Here is a 21,486-nt window from a genome sequence, read left to right as displayed (position 1 = left end):
CCCTGCCCGGAGCCCGCGCCGCAGCTGCCGGCCTCCTCGCACCGCAGCTTCTCGCAGAGGATGCCGGTGTAAGCTTCTGGGCACTGGCAGCGCACGTTGTTGTGGCATGTCCCTCCGTTCTGGCAGTGCAGGAGCTCGTTGTCGCACACATTCGCTGCAGAATGAAGGGGAGGGCAGGGGGTAGGGTGCGGGGAGGAGAAGTACAATCAATTTAAGATCATCTAGTACATCATGTTTTCAGCCTTAACAACAAAAAAATCTCAATCGATCGTTCTCACACTCGCCCCCTCCCTTCCACAAACTAAGCATGTGACTCCAATTTCCAAACAAATGTAGTTTGCTGTCTTTGTTTTAACCATATTAGACCCTTCTATATAGATTTCCACCTCCCTACAATTTTGGATGTTATCATTGTCCATTTCAGGCCATTGAACGCAAGGTGATATGATAATACTTCCGGTTTGGCACTGTCTTCTCTTCATGGCCCCAGGACCTGTTGTGCTCTGGTTTTTAAAGAGCAAGTGCCTGATACAAGAGGCAGAGCTTGGAAGTGAAAGGAGTGGTGGCTAAAATGCAAAGCAGTGTTGATAAAATAAACTTCTAAAGAGTGGGCCCTTCTCCCTGGCAGATCCCAGCTTCCCAGTCCAGCATGCGAGAGAGTGTGAACCTGCAGGGAAGAGCCAGGGACTAACTGAAGCGGATGGGACAAGCGAAAGCAGCATGCTCCAGGCAGGCGACAGCCAGCCCAGGGGAGGGGAAGCTTGTCCTGCTGGGGAGTGAGCCAGCGTGAGGAAGAGCAATCTTTATTAGGATAGACTATTGGGGGGGAAAAGATGATTTTTATCATCTTGTAAATATGGGGTATAGATTCCAAGGTTGTCCTGGTTTTTGAGAATTAGAAACAAATGTAACTAGTGAAACCCTGATTACCAAAATGTCATTGTATTCATCAATGAATAAAAATCACTTGGACTAAATAAAGAAAAGCAATTCCAGAAACTGAAATTCATTCATGTTTGCCAGGTAACTTTTTAATAATTCCCAGTCTTTTCAAAATTCTGGTTATCGTCATTAATTCCATGTCTCTCTCTCGCTCTCTTTTTCTTAAAGATAATCAAGGTTTCACTGATTTAGCAGAATGTTAAATAGAATCCAGGGAAATTAAAACAAAAACAAAGACTTCCAAGAGTCAAGAACACTTCCCCGCAACACATGCTGCTTAAGCACTTAACATATAGACCCCACTCTGGAGGGGAGACTGGGGACTGAGCAGGAAAAAAATAGCTTAGTTTAAAGTATAACATTTTTCATTTTGTAAAAATATCATGACCAAATTCCTCCCACAGGTGAAATTTCCACGTGAATCAAACACACACAAGCACACAATCTCTCACGTTTACACTAAGTGCAAAATATTTTTCAAAATAAGCCCCACACTCCATAGCATAACCAAAGAAACACTCTTGCCTTGTCCATTAATCACATTCACGAGTCTTGTCACTTTCAAAAAAGGCTTCTTAACACACAATCATGCCAATGTTCTGAGTGCAGATGAGTTGAGGTAATGGTGGTGGTGGACAGCCACAAAATAAATAACGAAGCCCTTCCTTACACAGGGCCTGTTTTACCACCTTACTCACTGATTTCTTGCTGTTCTCTAACATAAGAGTGTGAACATATTGGTACAATTTCTAAATGTAACCACACTTAACTATTTATAAATGTCAGACCTGAATATTAAGGTCTATTAATATTAAGGCCTATTAAATCTTTTAATTGATATAGAAAGGGTTTTAAAAATTATGCAAACAACATTTCATTAGGTGGCTTAGAAATGAGGAACATTTGACACAATTTATACTCTCTTCTCAGTCATGGGTGAAAATGCCAAGGTCTGTGAGGGCAAGTTCACACGCAAAGTGGTGAGCCCAATGGTCAGAGCTGGTAAAAGCCCTCCTTTTCTTGTTAATTTGGAAAGCATATATGGGTTTTGAGGATTTTGTTTTGCTTACACTTCAGGAAATATCTGCTTAATTGGGGCAACATGGGATAAACAGATCCAAATAAGTGCTTCCATTTAAAGTTAAAGATTCTCAGCATTTCTTGTTCCAGGCAGCAGATTGCTGAATGGGATATTTCCTTTCATTGGAGCACTAGAGGTAGGGAAAGATCTGTTCCATCAATATCGATAATTGCTTTCCTTGAATAATTGAGAAGAAATCAATAGTTAATTAAATATCACTCCTCTTCAGAAAAAAAAAAAAATTAAAAAGAGGCAGTTTTCTTCTTCTTGGACCTGAATGTAAATCAGTTGTTGAACAAGTTTGGGTGTTTTGTTGTTTTTTTTAATCCCCCTGAAGATGATGTTTGAGCTAACATTTTATGCCGTTCCTAAATTTAAATAATATACTAGCTGATTTGGATGATTGTGAGAAAGTAAGCAAATAAACAAGGATCAGAAATAACCCAAGATTAATAATCTCACAGATTGGATAAATATATTGTCTATACAAGGTTAACAGGAAAAAAATACCCAAAACCTTATAGAATTCATTTCTTAGGAATTCACTGTGAAACTCATTACATTTGATATCTTGACTATGATATGCCTTTAACAAGTGGATTCTTTACCATATGTGCCACTATCTCTAACTGTTGAAATCAAGGGCACTGCTAAACCTAACTACAGATCTTACCTGCTATTTCATATGCACGCTTCATCTTCATGTCATTCTGAGTCAAAATTGTGCTGGCTAATGAATAAACTAGGCAGTTAGCAAATACCATTGAGTTCTTGTTCAGCATGTGAAAAAGAATCATTAGGCCGAAAATACTGAGAAACCCCAATGCTGTCAAGTTGATTCTCATTCATAAATGACATGAGGAAAAGAAAATTAATAAATAAAAACATGATTTCTGCTCTTATGGATTTAAAACCTAACTGGCAAGATAAAATATATATTAAAAATTACCTAATAAAGATTATCTTAAAATGATCCTATGAGCATCTGCTGAGCTCCAGGTACTCTGCAAAATGTTATGGTTATAACTCTACCTGACTCAAAGGGGCTCATAATGTGGTGGAAAACAAACAAGTAAACATACAGAAATAATTATGACATAAAAGGAAAAGACTAAGAAGAACAGACAGGCATACTCATTTCATTATATTCTGCTTTACCTTGTTTGGCAGAAAATTGCACTTTATTTGTGGCACTCCTGCAACAAACAAATCTATTGGTGCTGTTTTTCCAAAAGCCAGTGCTCAGTTTGTGTCTCTGTGTCACATTTTGGAAATCCTCCTCATACTTTAATTTTTATTTTCCATTCTGTTATACACTTGACAGAACATAGAATAGTGTAAACATTAATTTTATATGCAGTGGAAATTAAAAAAAAATTGTCTAACTTGCTTTATTGTGACCGTTGCTTTACTGCTGTGGTCTGGAACAGACAGAACCTGCAATAACTCTGAGGTATGTCTGTAGTTACAAACTCCTAGGGGAATCAGATGATCATACAAATATTTATTCTTAGGAAGATTTTAGGGAGGAGGTTACATTTGAACGAAGGATTATAAGTACATCAGGCAGTTCTTAGTAGAAATACCATTATGGATAGGGAGGCTGATTAAAATCAAAGGAATGAGAAAATGCAGTGATTGATAAGCAATTGTCTGTTAACTCTTTAAAGGCCACCCTTCGGACGTTGAGGCGAGCTGCCAACTGGGGTCACCAGTAGGTGGCACTAGAGGGAGCAGAGTGTAGGAGGAAGAGACATCGTTTTTCTTGCCTGATAGTTCTTCCCAACAGCTTTGTCCAGCAGTAGCTCTTCATGATATCATCAGCATTTGGTTCCCATGCTTCGATTTATTCAGAACCAGGTACCATTTAGGAAGCATGTTTCAGTTCTTGCTCCAAGGGATTCCTGGTTAGCATTTCGAAGGTTTTGCAGCCACCAGAGATGCAGTTTCCAGAGCTGTTGGATCTCAGCTCCAAGCTTCAAGTGTCTGGTAGCTGTGTCTTCCCTGGAATCCCTCAGCCCCAGAGTAATTAAGACTTACACAGCAGTTGCTGTCTCCAAGTTTATTCAGTGTCCTCCTTTCATTTTTAAATTTCCTTTAAATACCTATGTGGTTTCATTTTTCTGATTGGACCCTGATGAAGAGAAACATGGTCACACATGAGTGAATTATGAATGAACTTTTGTAGTTTGAGTATAGAATATATAGAGAGAAAACAGAGACTAGGAAGGTTGTGAAGGTGCTGCCATCTTCTCTGTGGAGTTCAAATAATAGGCAATGGGAGGCTATTAAAGACTTACAGACAATATTTTAAAAGGAATGGAAAAGTGAGGATGAACCAGAAAAGAGTACTGGTAAAGAGACCAGATACTTCAGTAACATAGTCTTAGGCCTAGGCTAGAGGCATGGGGAGAGAGAAGAGGAAAGGTATTTGTTAGTATACCGTGAGAAGTGTCAGATTCTGAGATTCCTATCTTGAATATTTCAATGTATTATAAAATAATGTGTTAATTAAATTATTAAGCAAATAATAGAGGAAGAAAAGTCCAGGAAAGAAGGTTATTGACTTTGAGGGCTCTGCAGGCTTTTCTGTGGGAATTTTATTATCCATTAGCCCTTGGAACAATTGGTTAATGGTTCAGGAGATAGTGTGTGCTCACTGTACAGACTTGGAGCGGGGTGGTGTGGACATAGTTAGAAAAGACAGAGCAAAAGGAGATGACTATTGAGAGTATCCAGGCCAAATAAAATTGAAGGCTAAAGATAGAACCCCGGAAGATACCTTCATTTAAGGCACAGGAAGAGGAAGATAGACGGTGAAGGAAAGACGCTGAGAAATAATGTTCTCAACAAAATGCAGTGATGACATGCATTTATGAAACCGATCATAAAAGTCTAACTAAAGTGCAAGACTATCCAGTTCTCCAGGAATAAATACTTAAACAGATCGGAATGAGAGAAAGCTGACTTTGAAGAAGGGCGAGAGAGATTTTCCAAATAAACACTGAATGTTTCTGATTGAATCTGACACAGTTGATTTTAGTATATAATTAGAAAAGACATTGGCAATAATTGAGAAATTGATACTTAGTAGAGGTCTTTGGATATCAGGCTAACACAGTGGCTCTCAGCAAAGGATTTTGTATCCCCAGGGATATTTTACCATGCTTTTGGTCATCAAAGCCTGGAAACAGAGGGAAGGTGATGCTATTTTTATACAGAAGTCAGAGAGGCTGCTTAACATAGTGCAGTACCTGGGACATCCTCCATAACAAAGAATTATCTGCCCTCCAATATTAACAACGCTAATGAACATGAGAGATGCTTGGTATGAGTGCACCAAGTTTTGGAGGAAAGGTAATAACGTAATTGAGCAATATTTAAAGAAAGATTATTCTGGTGGGTATGTAGGGTTATGTTATAGTTGGGACAAACAATAAGGAAATTACTTGTCAATTAATGTTGGGGGTGGAATGGGGAAGACCTGGAACAAAGAGTCAGCCATAACAGTGAAGATGAGCAGTTACCCCCGTTGTGCTCAGGGAAAAGCAGAATGAACCCATTCAGTGATTCTAGCTGAGTGAGAGACAATGGATTTTCAAGGGGGCTTTGGTGAGGCAGCCCATAGCAAGTTCTACTGCTTGACCAAAGGCTGGGCGGTGTGTCTTGCTGGTCCAATTTGCCAGCCTGTCAGTGGGAGAAAGACGGACAGTCTCTTCTCATTGCCACTGAGAGTTCAAACTGACAAGATAGTTTAAATAGAGGGGTAGATTATTTATTTTCTTGGCGTAGAAAATGCAGAATTTCAGCATCTAATATGGACCCATTAATATTGCTCACAAATAGAAAAGGAACCAAGTCATTCATTGTCAAGGGAGCTCTGGTGGCCTAGTGGCAAGACGCTGCACTGCAATCCCAGAGGTACGCGGTTCAAATCCACCAGATGCTCTGCTGGAGAAGGAGGGGGCAATCTCCTCCTGTACCAGTCAGATCTGATTTGAAGGTACACGTAAAAATAGTACTGTAAAACAAAATTTTAAAAAAAGCTTCATTGTTATTGAGTTGATTCTGACTCATAGAAACCCTCCACCGATTTCTGAGGCTGTAAATCTCAATGAAAGGAGACACTGATGGTATCATGGTGTGGAATGTATTAGTAGGAATGTCCCAGCCACTTATTGGAAGGAAGATGGGCATTCTTTTCCTGTAAAAACTAACAGCCTCTTAGAACTCATGGAGGGTCCTATGAATCAGAACCTATGTGACTACAGTGGGTTGCTTCAACACAATAATAAAATGAGATCTTAATGGAAATTTCAGGAACCCTCTAGAGAAGCTATAGATGAAACAAGGAAAAACAATTTACAGTAGGGCTAAAACTAGAACCTAGTTTTCCTGATTTACATAATATAGCTCTTTGCGTAAAAGATCCCTGGTTGTACCAGGGTTAAAGCACTTGGCTGCTAACTGAAGGTTCAGCAGCTTGAACCCACAGCTGTTCCATTGGCAAAAGAAGTGGAAATCAGCTTCAGTAAAGATCACAGCTTTGGAAACACTGTGGGACTAGTCTACTCTGTCTTGTAGAGTCACTAGGAATCATAGTAACTATGGCAACAGAATTGGCTTTTTTTTTCAATTTAGAAAAAGAAGCTGTGGGAGTAGAGAATGTTATATGTTAGAATACTAGCTGAAAGGGTAGCAATTCAAATTCACCACCTATTCCATGGGAGAAAAATTAGTGTACTCCTATTAATATGAAAGCCTCAGAAATCCAACAAAGGAATGCTATGAGCCATGCCTGACTCAAAGGCAGTAAGTTTGGTCACAACAAAAAAGAAAGTAAAAGGAAATATATTAAAGTTTCTATCACCATATCATGTTCTGTGTACCTCAAAATCTAGTTCATAGTTCCACTTACCAGGGAGCAAGATGTTTAATTCAGTGATTCTTCTGTAGGTTCTCACGCGCTCTGCGTTCATATGGTGGTATTTAGGCAGAAGTCTTTGTTAACACTCAAGACAGGGAGCACAGAGAAGAAACTAATTTGAAAAGGCTGTACCCTGATTTTCTTTTTGATGGCACAAAGTGGCTGCTGGAGTTTGTGGGCTGTACAACTAGTAAAAAAATGAAGGGAGACTGCAGTGATGCAACAGAGTGTTATTGAATATCAGAGAGACCTAAGGTCATGCCAATTGATACAGAAAAGGCACTCAATAAAATTCAGCAGGCTTTCTTGATCAAAACTCTCAGTAAAATATAAGTGGAAGGGAAATTTCTCAACATGTTTAAAGGCAAAACTAACAGCCAATATTATATGCAATGGAGAAACACCAAGAGACTTCCTTTTGAGAACAGGAATTATAGTATTCAACATTGTACTGGGCATTCTACTCTGAGCAATAAGGCAAATAAGTTTTCAATTTGCAAAGGAAGATGTGACACTGTTTGTGAAGCTTCCATGGCCTGGTACACAAAAGACCCTGAACAGTTTAAAAGATATATGCTGGCAGTAAGAGAGGAACTTAACAACATTTTTGGGTAAAAAAGTCAACACACAAAAATAAGTTGTGTTTACAATAAGAAAAGAGTACTCTGAAAGAGAAATCAAGAGAAAAATGCAATTTATAATAGGCTCAAATTGTTAAAATGTCTATGAATTAACCTCACTAGGAGCATTACAAGTGTACATAATAAGTATAATAAAACATACTATAAAAGTCTAAAAGAGACCTACACAAATGGAAAGCAATAGTATGTTCATGGATTGAAGACCTAATATATTAAAAATATCATTTGTACCTAAAGCATTTTATAGATTCAATGCAGCCCCAAAACAAATAACCTCAAAACAATTTTATGAAATGAAAAACAAAACAGAACTAATACACTTCATATTGAAAAGAAAGAAATTCCATAGTCAGAACAATATGGTAGAAAATTAAGACAGTTAATGCCATAATAGCTGCCCATGATGGACAGTGTTTGGTGGAACTCTCAGTTTAAGACCAGTTTGGAAGAAGGAGTGGCATCCACTTCCTAAACAACATGCCTCTGGAAACTCTATGAACTTGGAGAAAAGACCATAGTTAAAGAAAGGCTTTAGGACTTTTGTTCATAGGGTTGCTATGAGTTGTGCTCAACTCGATAGCAATAAACAACAAGAACAACTTCACAACAAGGGTTTCACATTCTTAGATACAAAACATACTATACACTGTAATCAAAGCAATCTGGTAACAGTTCACTGACAGTCAATCGGCCTGTAGAATAGTCTTGAATATTCAGAATTAAACTTGCTTAGGAGTTGTGCTGTCAACCCAAAGGAACATGGTTCAAATCTACCAGGGGCTCTGCAGGAGAAAGATGGAAATATCCTTCCTTGTGATATGATTTTCTGCCTTCGTTAACATGCTGGAGGGTCATGATGTGTTGTTTCTGATCAGACAGTACATAACAATATTTATAAACAACTAATTTAACTAAGGAGTCAATATGAGACTTCTCAACAATTACTCAAAGGCCAAGATGAGAAGAGAAGGTAGACTAGGGTACTGGACAGGGAATGAACAGAGCACAAGTTCTCCTTATCATCATACAAGGGAGTCTTATGCAACTTTGTAAAACAATGAAGAACTCACGAAACAGTATACAACATGGGTGAGTCTAGAAGGCATAATGCTAAGTGAAAAAGTCAGTCACCAAAGAACAAATACTAGGCAAGCCCCTGTTATAAAAAGCTACATATATACTGCATTGAAACAGATGAGGGAGAAAACTGTTTAAAAAGGGATATGTGATTAGGTATTTTTGTCATGACAGGAGTCTAGAGCGAAGGCTACATGGTGGAGTGGACCTGGGGGAGGGTTTGTAAAACAGTGGAAGAATTTTTCTTTTACTTTTCAAAGAGAAGAGCGAAGGGGGGGAGGAGGCTTGGGAGGGGAGAAAAGTGCAACAATGAATAAATGGAAATCCAAGGTCTCTGTAAATTTTTACTGAAATTAATAATAAATTTAAATAAAAAAATTTAAAAGAGAAAAGAAGAAAATTGAAACAATAAAAGCTACAGAAAGGTTTACCTTTAGAGAATATGATTCTAGAATTGTATCAGGGAAAGGAAGACGGGAGTAGAAAATTAATTATTAGACAAATACATACTAAGATGAATGAAAGGAAAAGTAATATGGAATAAAAAGATTATCAGGCATTGTGTGTATTGTAATTAATTACACGTTATAAAACAAAACATGCATGAATGACTGAAAAAAGCCAATGTGCTTTGTAAGCTCCTGCTCAGATCAAAAGAATGCATGTAAAAAATGTAATCAACAATCATAAAAAAATATAAAACAATAAACAAAATATCTATGGAAGTTCTAGTGCTGGACAGACAAACACATTGGCATCCTCGCTGACATTTCTTCTATGCATGGAGAACTCTGGTGGTCTAGAGGGCAGCGAGCTGTGCTGTCACCTCAAAGGCAAGTGGTTTGAATGAAACTAGTTGCTCTGTGGGAGAAAGATGGGTAATCTCCTCCTGTGAAGTTTACAGCCTTTGAAAACCTGCTGGAGAGTCAGCTATGAGTCAGGTTCCCACTCATGGACCATGAGTTTGAGATTTTAGGCATAGAATTGCAAAATTATCACGGCATTCTCTTGCATTTAACTTCAGAATCCTCATCTTAACGTTTCAGGCATCTATCATCTGTTGACAGAAGTGATATGAGGGTAAACACCAAAATTGTCTCCATTTCATCTTGTGAGCATTTACAGATTAAAAATCCATCTGGGACTTCTATCACACATGGTTCTTTCAGAAATCACTTTATCTAGGACCTTTTCATGTGAATTTACCTCGAATGGAAAATTAAGAACTTACTTTGAAATGCTTTACTTTTAAATTAGGGAGTCCTGGTGTCCTAGTGGCTAGAAGCTGTTCTGCAATCTCAAAGGCTCATGTCTTGAATCCACCAGCTGAGGGAGAAAGATGGGCAATCTCTTCCCTGAGATTCACTGCCTCTGAAAACCTGCTGGAGGGTCAGCTGTGAATTGGTTCAAATTCAGAGGAACATAACAGCAACAATAACAAGAGGGAGTTATTTCAATAAACAAGAATGGGACTGATTGGGAAATTCTTTTATAAAATGCTTGACCCAGTATTGGATGCACATAGTAATGGGTTTTTTTTTGGGTATATAATTTGTTGTTGTGTACTATTGAGTCAGAACCGACCCATAGCTGACCCTCCAGTGGGTTTTCAGAGGCAGTAAATCACACAGGAGGAGGTTGTCCATCTTTGTCCCACGGAACTGCTGGTTCATTTGCACAGTGAGCCTTTGGGTTGGGAGTGTAGTTGTTTACCACAGTTGTTGTTGTGTCCTGATTAATTGGAGCTGACCCTCCAGTGGGTTTTCAGAGGCAGTTAATCACACACGAGATTTCTCACCCTCCTGTAGAACAGCTGCTGGCCTCAAATGGTGTATCTTCGGGATTTCAGTGCATCTTTTTGCCACTAGGCCGCCAAATCTCCCTCTTTACCACTAAGGGAAAGCGAATATTGCTTTGAGGAAGCTCCTAATGGGTGGCCTAGTGGGTAGGGAATTTTGCTGTGAAGCCAAAAGAAGATGGTTCAGATCCACCAAGTGCACTGTGGAAAGATGCGCAGCCTCTTCCTGTGTGATTGACAGCCTCTGAAAACCCACTGAAGGCTCAGCTAGAAGGGGTACGGGGGTGGCTGTAACGCGACTGCAGTGCGTGAGTGAGTGAATATTGCTTTGGCAACACCTTCAGTACTCTAAACGAATTTATTTTACTATTGATAAGAATTAATTTACTGTATATCTACAGTCAAACGATATAATCTATACTCTCTGATGTTTCAATATTGGGAATGTCTCTCAATGGGATCACCAAGATAGTCAAATGTTACAGTAAGGTTGTAGTGTTAATGAAAGATCTAAACAGCGTTATGTGGCCAAAAGATGAAGTGTGGCTTCCTAGTGAAAAGGCTGAAGTCAGGAAAATATTTTAATAACTGTGATCTCAGCTTCAGAGAGAATACACCACCATATGAGATAAATAAACTCCTGCAATTGCTAGATTTATGTAAATACTCTTAATTTCCACAAAGAGAAATAGTCAGGAGCAGTATTTCTTATTCCCTCTTCCAACCTAAATTTCCTGTGACTTGGAAGATGAGAGTCACAGTGATTTAGCTTAATTGTTCAATTATTTCATTTTCCCCACCCCGTTCATCTTGAGTTTAAAACATTTTCTTTCTCTTCAAACGGCAATCTATTTTCTAAAAAGTGAATTCTGAGACCTTGAGGCCTTTTTCAAAATTTTTCTTTTTTATTAGTCCTTTCTAGAAGGTTTGGAAAATTAGACCCAGATATAGTTCCTATTTGTTTCAAGAGGGCAGCAGCTGAGTTTAGTGTATTCTTTTTTTCCTCTCTCTCTCTCTAAACCTGAAGGATCGCGTATTCCCATTTTTGTCATGATGATTCATGACATTACCAAAGGGATATTTTCTTTTCTCTGTTTAGGTTTGTTCAAAGCTATACATTTAGGTTTGCCCTGTCGGTGAGCTGCTAAGCTCGGGCAGTGCGAGGCCTGTATTTATAGACTTGAAAGTTCCTCTTTTTGGCTTTGTCTCCTGCACTTCAAGGAATCAATGTGATGACAGCTCTCCTTGATGGCTGTATTAATAAAGTGACCTCTACCTTCACTACCTGAAATGCGCCCAGGATTGCCGAGGGAAAGATGTCCCAAATTGTTCCTATCCTTTTCAAAGAAACGTCAAAGAGTGAATAACCTCCACCAAACAGGGTAATAACAAAGGGATGCGTGCTCCATCCAGGTCTGATTCAGGCGTTTTAGAGTCTCTGGCCGCGCTGTGAAGAGCTATGATTATGACCCATTTATTCAGCCGTGAGGTGTGATATACAAGTTGTGAGATATAACATTGAAGCTGCAGGTGAGCTCCCTGCAGTGGATGGGAGAAACGGCCTGGTAGGTGGTCATCTGGGGGAGGGCACCAGCATTCTAGTTGTACTAACTGCATTTCTCCACCACTCTTTTCTCAGTTATGTCTGATCATGAGAGGAAGAATCATGCAGTGAAAAGAATACAATAAAAAAACCAAACCCTATCCACTGCCATTGAGCTGATTCCATCTCATAGTGAGTCCACAGGACAAAGTAGAAATGCCCCAGAGGGTTTGTGGAGTGCTAAATCCTTCTAGAATGAGATTGCCTTATTTTTCTTTCTTGAAAGGACTGTGGGCTCAAAGCACCATTAACCTGTGGTTAGCTGTCCAACACTGAACCCACTATGCCACTTTGATATCCTTCCATATCACTTTGCTGTTGCTGTTGTCGTCATTGTTCTGTGCTGTTGTGTCGGAACCAACTCATAGCAGACCCTCCAGTGGGTTTTCAGATGCAATAAATGGCATGGAAGGAGATTGCCCATCCTTTTCCCATGAAGCAGTTGGTGGATTCAAACCATGTGCCTGTGAGTTTGCAGCACAGTTTCTTACGACTATGCCCTGAGAAGTCTCTGACACTAGTTGCTGTGAAAGTGATGCCAATTCATGGCAATCCCATGGGTGTCAGTGAAGCACTAGCTTCTGTAGGATTTTCACTTGCTAACTGTTGGGAAGAGGATTGCCACGTCTTTCTTTGGAGGCACCTCCGAGTGGACTCAAAATGCGGCAACTGTTTGTACCATCCCAGGACTCTGAAAAGACATTGCTGTTCTACACTGTTGAGTTGGAACTGACTCATAGCTGACCTCTTCCCCCTTCTTGGGTTTTCAAAGGCAGTAAAGCATATACAAGGAGATGATCCATCTTTCTTCCATGGAGCAGCTGATGAATTTGAACCACATGCCTTTGAGTTGGCAGCACAACTGGTCCTGACGAGGCATCCAATTCCTGTAAGATCTTGGACATTTAACAAAACCATTCAGTGACATCTATCCATTCATCCATCCATCTATTCATCCAGTCATCCATCTATCTACCCATTTATCTATCCATTCATCACCTAACGAGGCTCTATTCTAAGAGATGGAAATGACAGTAAACCCTACAAACTTTGGAGTTGCATATGTAAAGCTTAGATTCATTCTATTGACAACTGTATTTTAATACTTATACAATTCTTTTGAGTTTAATTATCTCTGAAGGGTTTTCAATGGGAAACATTTTTTAAAAGGCATAATGTTAGGCATTCTTGTTGGACTTTTCTAATATTATGAGTTTTTGATGATGATACAGGTGGCGCTTCGTGGTTGATCTGCTCTTTCTTGTCAGACATACCTGATGTCCCGTGTAACAGGGATATACTTTCTCCTCACATGTGCTAAAGCATGAGGTGACATGGAGAGAATTAGATGAAGGGCTTGCAATTCAAGTCCTTTCTTTGCTGTTAATGGGCTGAGTGAACTTGGGAAAAATCACTTAACCTCTTTGTGCCCCTCTTTTCTCACTTCTATGGCAAGGATAATAATACTTGTCCTACTTACCCACCTAACAGTGGTTGGGAGCATCAAGATGAATTAGGTGGAGGTGCTTGGAAAAAATATAAAACACAAACTAATTATAAATTGTTAATGTTTACTTCCTCCCTCAATTCCCCTAAATGTTAAAAATTCAAGGTGGAAGGGAAAGGTAGCTTTTACTATCTGTGAGAAAATAATGAATGGCGGGGGGAGGGGGGAGGCCGGGGGATACTTGAAGTGAGAAAGGGAGCAAATGCCCTCTCTCAAAGCTAGCATCCGTATGTGTCTTCTGCCAGCATGGGTCTTGAGAGAGTCGGAGGTCAAATTATGCACTCCTGGAATATTTATATTCAACTGCCATGTATTCCACAAAGTCTTGCAAGGTCAGCTTGGAGCTGCGGTGCCTGTTTTCTCAAAGGTTACTTGCATTCTCTCATTCAACATGCATTGTCTTGGACCAAGCTGAATGTGTAAAGTGTGCTTCCAGAGAAGAAGGGAGGCGCTGAGCTAGGAATAACCATCCTGCTTCTTTTAGTGACCAGCCAGCCACCTTTGCAACGGTGGTGGGGAGGACTGGGGTGGATGCAAACGGCACCAAGGCTGAAACCTGGGGACCATCATGTGGGAACTCCCTTGGCTTCTTGTTCTCCAAATCTACACTCTTGTCTGCATTTATAGCCATCTGGGAATAGTATTGCTGGTGGCATAGTTTTCACATGACAGTAGCCAGACTAGTTGGCCTCTGCGTAATGAGGCCAAGGCGCAGCACTGATGGGGCTGTAAGGAACCGTGTACAAACTGTCAGCTGGGTGGCCAGACGTGCCTATGTATTGAAGAGCAGCAGCTTCTGACCGGAAAGAGCAGCCAGCGATCCTATTTTCATTCCTCTATCTTCAAAGCCCTGATGATGAGAGTGACACTTCTTGTTTAATCAAAGGAAACACTGATGAAAAAAATCCTTTTTTTAAAAAAAAATTATTTCACTTGAAGTATTTACAAAACATATTTGTTTTTTCATACAAACATTCATAGACATCTTACAACATTAATTACCATTGGCTGGTAATTAACTCATTATGATAGCAAATGAATCCTTTGCATCCTGCCTCTCCCTGCACTCATGTTATCTATCCACTCTTTTCAGCCCCTGCTCGACCCTTCCCATCCTTGCTGAACTTCCAAGACAGATCCTGTGTTTAAACCTTTCCTTACAGACTCATGTTTTTAGTGATTAAAGTTTACTTGTTCTAAAGAACTAAAGGAAAAACTATAAGAAAGCATTACAAGAAACTAGTGAGGAGCTGGGTATGTGGCACGATTCAACATATTGATTCCTTCTTGTCTTCTCTCTGGTTGCACAAAATTTAAAATAGCAAGGCTGATGAGGGTATTAAGTGACCAACTCTCTCCAAAATTTCCATTAACATTTTTCAAATGTTAAGACCTGAGAGTAAGGCATTGCAATGACCTACTATTAACTGACTCTTCATCAGGTGCTACAAAATGATTGTTAGAAACAACTGATTGGATTTATTAGAATAGCAGTGCTTTCATAAATTTCATATGATTCACAGCTCAATAAAATTCTTTTTATCCTCAATCAAGGGTAATGTCCCATATATTTCCATCTCTGTCTGGAATATATCATTCCAGTGACAGAGCAGATTACAACCAGAGTTCATTTCTACTTAGACCAATCACATGGGGATTTCCTAACTTGGATTGGAGTTCTCTAAGACTAGAAACCACAGTCTTTATTACATCAGCCTCCCAGCCTGTACAGGAAACCACTAAGTTATAAGGGCTTTTAATGGACACATCAGGCTCACAGGTGCTGGACAGGGGTCATAAAGGCTTGATCCAAATATATTCTGTTAAACTGATGGCTTTGGTTTATTTTGTTTGGCAAACCACTCATCACCCTTGTCTGCTGCCATTGCCACAATTTACTTCCCTCTGGATCCATTTTGGAAAGTTCTTGAAATGCTCGGTCACCCACAAAGTAAACTTCTTGTCCATCGGGGTCAGCCAAAATGACCACTTGTGCTGTTGCTTTATCCAGGCTCATCGGGGAAATCAGGAGCTTCCAGTTCTCCCTTTTCATCAATTCTTCTATGTTTGGCAACTTTTTCTTGGGACAAGAAAAGGCAATTTGTCCAAATGCTGCCGCATGATCAGCAGCACCCTTGACCTCTTGACACCCTTGACCTTACATTGGCTGTCAGCATGGCCTAGCAAGGCCTTTTGCTTCTGTTCACATTGTTCATAAATTTTTATTCCCAACAGATTAGACCAGTAAGTAGTTTAAGGACTTCTGAAGATCAGACATTGCTAGAGTACCTTCTAGTACTGGATCTGACTGAGGTGGACCGTGATTCTGCAAGAACAACTTCTATCCTCCTGGGGCTTCAATTTCAAAAACACCTTCAGAAACTTCTTGGAGCGGCCACTTCAAGTTCCTGGCATTGCTGACAGGCTGGCTAGACACAAGCACGATACCCATGAAATCACTGCCTGGTTTGTAGTCTTCAATGTCATTATTTTAGTCAGTTCTGCAACAAAATGACCATCCTTAGGCCCAAATCCCACCATTGTTTTACTCCATTTTCCATCATTGTTGTTGTGGTTGATTGCCGTTGAGTTGAGCATGGCCCATAGAAACCCTATGAACAAAAGGCATCATAAGGTCCTTTAATAGGTAGCTTTGCAGTCTTCTTCAAATTCCTCATGTTACGAATCTTCATCCCAAGGATATCAAGATTGAAATGCACCATCTGGAAGTGATTTTCCACTTTGAATACAAAGTGCAGCACCCGCCGACCAGCCATAACTCCCATCTCCACTGTCTCTGTCACACATTAAGTATCTCACTCTCCCCAACCGACTTAACCAGGAGACATCCTTTATTTTGGAGAAGCCTATGTGTGCAGTCTGCCAGGGGAGAAAGATATGGCAGCCTTTCTGGAAATCCATGTAGCAGTTCTACTCTGTTTTATATGATCACTATGACTCAGTGACAACCTGTTTGTTGTTGGTGTTGCTGGTCTTGTTTTAAATGACTGCAATCTGCATTAACCTAAGAGCCCAGATGGTGTCATATGGAGTGTGGCAGGCTGCTAAATGAAAGGTTAATAGTGGTTTGAATCCACCAATTGCTCTGCAGAAGAAAAATGGGCTGTCTCCTCCTGAGAAGATTTGTTGTTGTTGTTGTGGATTGACATTGAGTCGAGAACAACTCATAGTGACCCAATGAAGAAAAGGCCTGAAGCCTTTCTAAAACTATCATCATTTTCCCAAGTTCTTAGAGTTTCCAGAGGCATGTGGTTTAGAAAGTGGATGCCACTCATGCTTCCAAATCGGTCTTAAACAGGGAGCTCAACCAAACCCTGTCCACCCTGGGCAGCTGCTATGGTATTTGAACTCCCCTCCAATGGCACAAGGTTTAATATCACAACAAACCCAGATTACTTCAGTGCAGCAAATTGACAGAAGAGTTCTGTACAACTGAGAAGAATCTTCTTCCAAAGTAAAATAACACCAGGTTGTTGGCCCAACCAACTTTTAAATACAGGGCCTTCCCTCAAAAACTCGATGAAGGGTTGTTATGAGTTATAATTGACTCGACACCAGTGAGAAACTGACAGATATGACAAGCGACTCCAATGCAGAATTGCGAATCACCTGCCGAAACACCACCAAACAAGTTGAGCTTTTGAAACTTGGAGGGGGGGGGGAGGTTCTGCTGGTGTTGAGAAAGAATTAATTCACTGAGAATCCCACAAGCCAAAGGCTGAGCACCTTTCCGAAAGCAATCATTAATGATGTATTGAAATTCTATTTGGGTTAACACCTTCAGACACAGACACAAGAAAGGTGCTCATAAAAACAGCACTGAGAAATCACAGAGTTTCTCATCCGGTGTCAGGAAATGCACTTGTCTCATTTAATAAACAGGTGCAACTTCCATCCTTTTGCACAGAGGGAAAGAGGGTTTGCGTTGGGATTCATATTCACATACAATGGCAGTGCATATCAGGACGGTAAACCACCATCTCGGTATGTATGATACTGTTTCAGGAGGCAAAGCAGACATGAAATGTTAACATAGTATGACCCCATCACTGTAGGCAGTATATATACACCTTTAGCAAAGATACTAGAACAAATGATGCCAAAAGTGGCAGGTGTTTATGGTTGGCTTTGTGAATGCAGGCACTTTCAGTAACTTTGTCTCCTTTATACTTTTCAGCCTTTCTAAATTACCTAGAATTAATATATGTACTCCTTTGGAAAGAATAATAGTGTTAATCAAAGGCAATGCTGTTATTTGAAAATGGAAAAATTGAAGGAATCATGTTTACTGAGACAATGATACCTGCTTAGGAAATTAATCTTGTGACCAGCTTTTGACATATTTCATTGCTTACCAATAGGCAATGTTTAGTCAAGTCAAATTACCCATTATCTAAAGTGTCCTCAAAATGATTTCATAAAAATCCTCAGAGTTCCTACACAGTCTCATAACTGTAGGGGTATCCTAGACACCAGTTTCCACAGCTTGTCAAGGCTTGCACAGCCTTGGGGGTGGCATGAAACCAGCAGAGTCTGGGTCACTGAAGGGAAATGCATGCAGCAACAGGGCCATCTCAGCCATAACTAGTGTTGACAGATACCCATTAGCAGCTATTTTTGCATTTGAAAATCAAGAAATGATCATGATTGAATTCTAAACCACTATTCCAGCACACAAGCTTAATGACAGACATAAATGAACCTACAAAATATTCATTGCAACTTGAATTTGTGGATACTCAGACATCTTTCATTTGTACATATCTACACAGTTCCTGAGTCCTGTTCAATATGGTGATATTATTAGTACTTAGTATTATCTCTGCCATCAAATAGATGCTGATAAACATTTACTGAACAAGTATATAAAAACTGCCTTTTGTTCTCTATCTATTTTGGCATGATAGATACTAGTAGACAGAGAGACAGGTAGATGGGCTGTCAAAATAGAGATGCAGATGGATCAAAGTTCATAAGTTGGAGAGCAGGAAGTAGAAGAGGTGGAAGTGTTTGATGGCCTCATTTCAGTTTCTAGGAAGGAGGAGGTATTTCTATCTGCCATGCATAAGGAAGCAGAGGTAAAGTACTGTACTGAAAACTTCACTGAGGTAAGGTTATCTGCTACATATAAGAAAGCAGAGGTACGGTATTGTCTTCACAGGTAGGGGAACTACTGGAAGCTTTTGACATCCTGCCCAGCTTGTACCAGAATTGCCAGGAATATTTGTACAGTGCCTGGTTATATAGTGGGGAACATTAACAGAAAGAGAACAGTGAGGTTTTTCTCTTCTGCATACAGTACACACTTAGGAGATGGGTAAAGGTGAAGCAATGAAAACTAGGTGACCCAGCTGCTAATCAAAAGGTTGGTGGTTTGAACCCACAGCTGACTCATGAGACAAACACATGACAATCTGCTTCCAGAAAGATAAACTCTTGGAACCCTACAGAACAGTTCTGTTCTGCTTTGCAGAGTTACTGTCAATCCACCTCACAGCAACGGGGCAGGGGGTGAAGAGGAGCTTTTATGTGTGTTTGTTTTTCTGAAAGAACTTAGGGACAACTTTTTTCCTTGTTAATTGGGAAGGTGATTAGCTAAATTTGGAATACAAACTCAAGAAATAGAAATGGGGATTGGAGTTGGATGGTAAAATTATTATGGACACATGGAAGAATGGAGAGTAGAAGGATTTGATGTTCTGTGAAATGACGTGGGAATTGTGAAAGATAAGCTATGCAGTGCTGAACAGCACTTCTAACAGAAGACAAATTTCTATAACCTCTCACATTCTGAGTAAGAGGGAGAGTGATACTACAGGTCTTTGATAACCAGCATTAGGAAATGCAAGCATCTATGGCTGAAAGGAGATAATTGTGTCATTAATTCACATGTGTGGTTTGGGTTGTTTTTTTCTTTTTTGTGGTTTGTTGTTTTTTTTTTTATTTTGTTTTTTTTAAAGACAGAATTTCGATGCCTTTGAGCACTTTGTAAAGCTAAAATATAATTTGAGCTTCCTGTTTGTCAGGCTATAGCCAAATATCTCCTTAGAGACTTAATTTTTCCTATATATACTTGGCAGGAATGTTCTAAATATGGGCTAAGCCCTCTTAGGATTTTTTAACAGCAGAGATATTTAAGTATGAAAAATAGCTACTGAAATCACACAGCAGTAACTTTTCTTAATGATTTTTTTTTTCTCTGAGAATCACTGTAATTCACTCCTGTTTGCTGTGGCCTTGCTGTCACCATAACCACCTTCTGACAATGTCAAACCAAGTCTTGGGAGGTGATTTTATAATGTCAGGATGAAACAAAGCTATTTCCCTGTTAATGCCGATGTCAAGGCAAAATGAATTGGCGTCAATAAATTCAAGGTGAGGAAAACAACATTATAGAGTCAAGAGAAGGTGCAAAATGATAGTATGAGTCATGTAGGGATACATGCCTCCAAGTAAAAATTACTACTAATTTTCAAAATTGCATTAGCTACAACACTGCAGTCCATACATTTGAATTTTCTAAGAAATATTCATGAGCTTAAGAAAAGATAAGGGGGTTACAATTATAGACACGTGACAAATGTACCTTTGCAATAAAGTATGTGGTGATCATTGGAATAAGAACAGTGCTTTCTCACTTAAAAATTCCTGAGACATTAAAAATTTGAGCGCAAAGACCAGTATTTACTTGTTCACTGTGGTGCTGTCCAAAGCCCTGGTTGGCATACAGACTTCACCTGTGTGGCCCTGCAATCTGGATGGATGATTGACATTTGACTTCTTCACTGAAGAGTCACCATTAGCCAACTCAGTGGCAAATCTCACCACCACCACTAACATAACTTCATCTGTAAAAGAAGCTGTCTCACAGGGTCATTGATAGTATGAGTGATCACTCAACCCAATGATTATTGTTAAGTGTTTTATAAGGGTCAGGCACTGTTCAAAGTCCTCCAATAAATACAGGGATTGTGAGAGGTACAGGGATGGTGTTATCACTATAGGCTGGTTTATGTCTCCTTAAAAAGGTAGTTACAAATAGCGCTCACTCTTCCGTGTATTTCACCTATATCAGTATCAATTTTTAACTTCCTTGGTACTTGAAAACTTGCCAGTCTGAATAGAGTCATAGCTCATCTCTTCTATAATTTCTTGGATGAAAACAAAATAAACAACAAACAAAATAACAACTATTTAACTGATAAGAAGACCTTTTTGTTTGCTTTTTATAACTGTGATTTGAGTGGATGTTTACAAGCAAATTGAGTTTTGAGTCAACCATCCATGCATGACTCGTATTTTATGACCTTTGTCACTACACTCACAATGTAACCACACCCTTCCCACTTCTAGACTCTTATTTCTATTAGTCCTTTTCTTTTACTCCTTTCTGCCTTCTGAGCTTTATCCCTTGGTACATGCCCCCCTCAAGATCTTATATGATTAGTTATTCTTAGAAATAAGTGCATTATCTGGTGTTATTACTCACTTTATAGGCCTATCTGGTGGCCGAGTGATAAGGACTTGCACTGCCAACCTGAATGCATGCAATCTGGATTTATCACAGGCAATTTACTGCCTCTTAAAACCCACCCGAGGGTCAGCTATGGGTCGGTTCCAACTCAACAGTATATAACAAAAACATAATTGGACTAAAAATTGAGCAAAGAGAGTGAGTTTTGTTCCATGTTAGAAGAGTGATAAAGGGTCCTAGTCCTGTGTGGAGTTCCACCAGTGTTTAACAGATCACTGTTGTAGTGACCCTATGTACAACATCCCTAAACTCTGCTCTGTCCTGTGCCAATCGCACTGTTTCTGATACTCCCATCCCGATTATCCCAGTCACTGAATCAATCCACCTCATAAAGGGCCTTCCTCTCCTGCGCTGT

The 21,486-nt window shown here is 39.6% G+C and overlaps 1 protein-coding gene and 1 pseudogene across 1 annotated transcript in view; both read right to left on the bottom strand.

Moving 5' to 3' along the window:
* Positions 1-5: 5 nt before the first annotated feature.
* The window catches only part of NTNG1 (netrin G1), a gene marked incomplete at its 3' end in the record, with an annotated part of 569,354 nt that continues 547,873 nt past the window's right edge, over positions 6-21,486 (bottom strand). Inside the window, exon 7 of the mRNA XM_006882463.1 lies at positions 6-154. Coding sequence (XP_006882525.1) covers positions 6-154 — 149 coding nt within the window. The remainder of the gene's footprint in view (positions 155-21,486) is intronic.
* Positions 15,400-16,353, bottom strand: LOC102854483 (annotated as a pseudogene).

Source organism: Elephantulus edwardii, unplaced genomic scaffold (assembly GCF_000299155.1).
Source record: "Elephantulus edwardii isolate Elephantulus edwardi_28Jun2011 unplaced genomic scaffold, EleEdw1.0 scaffold00020, whole genome shotgun sequence".
NCBI lineage: Eukaryota > Metazoa > Chordata > Mammalia > Macroscelidea > Macroscelididae > Elephantulus > Elephantulus edwardii.
This window is presented reverse-complemented; position numbering and strand designations above follow the sequence as displayed.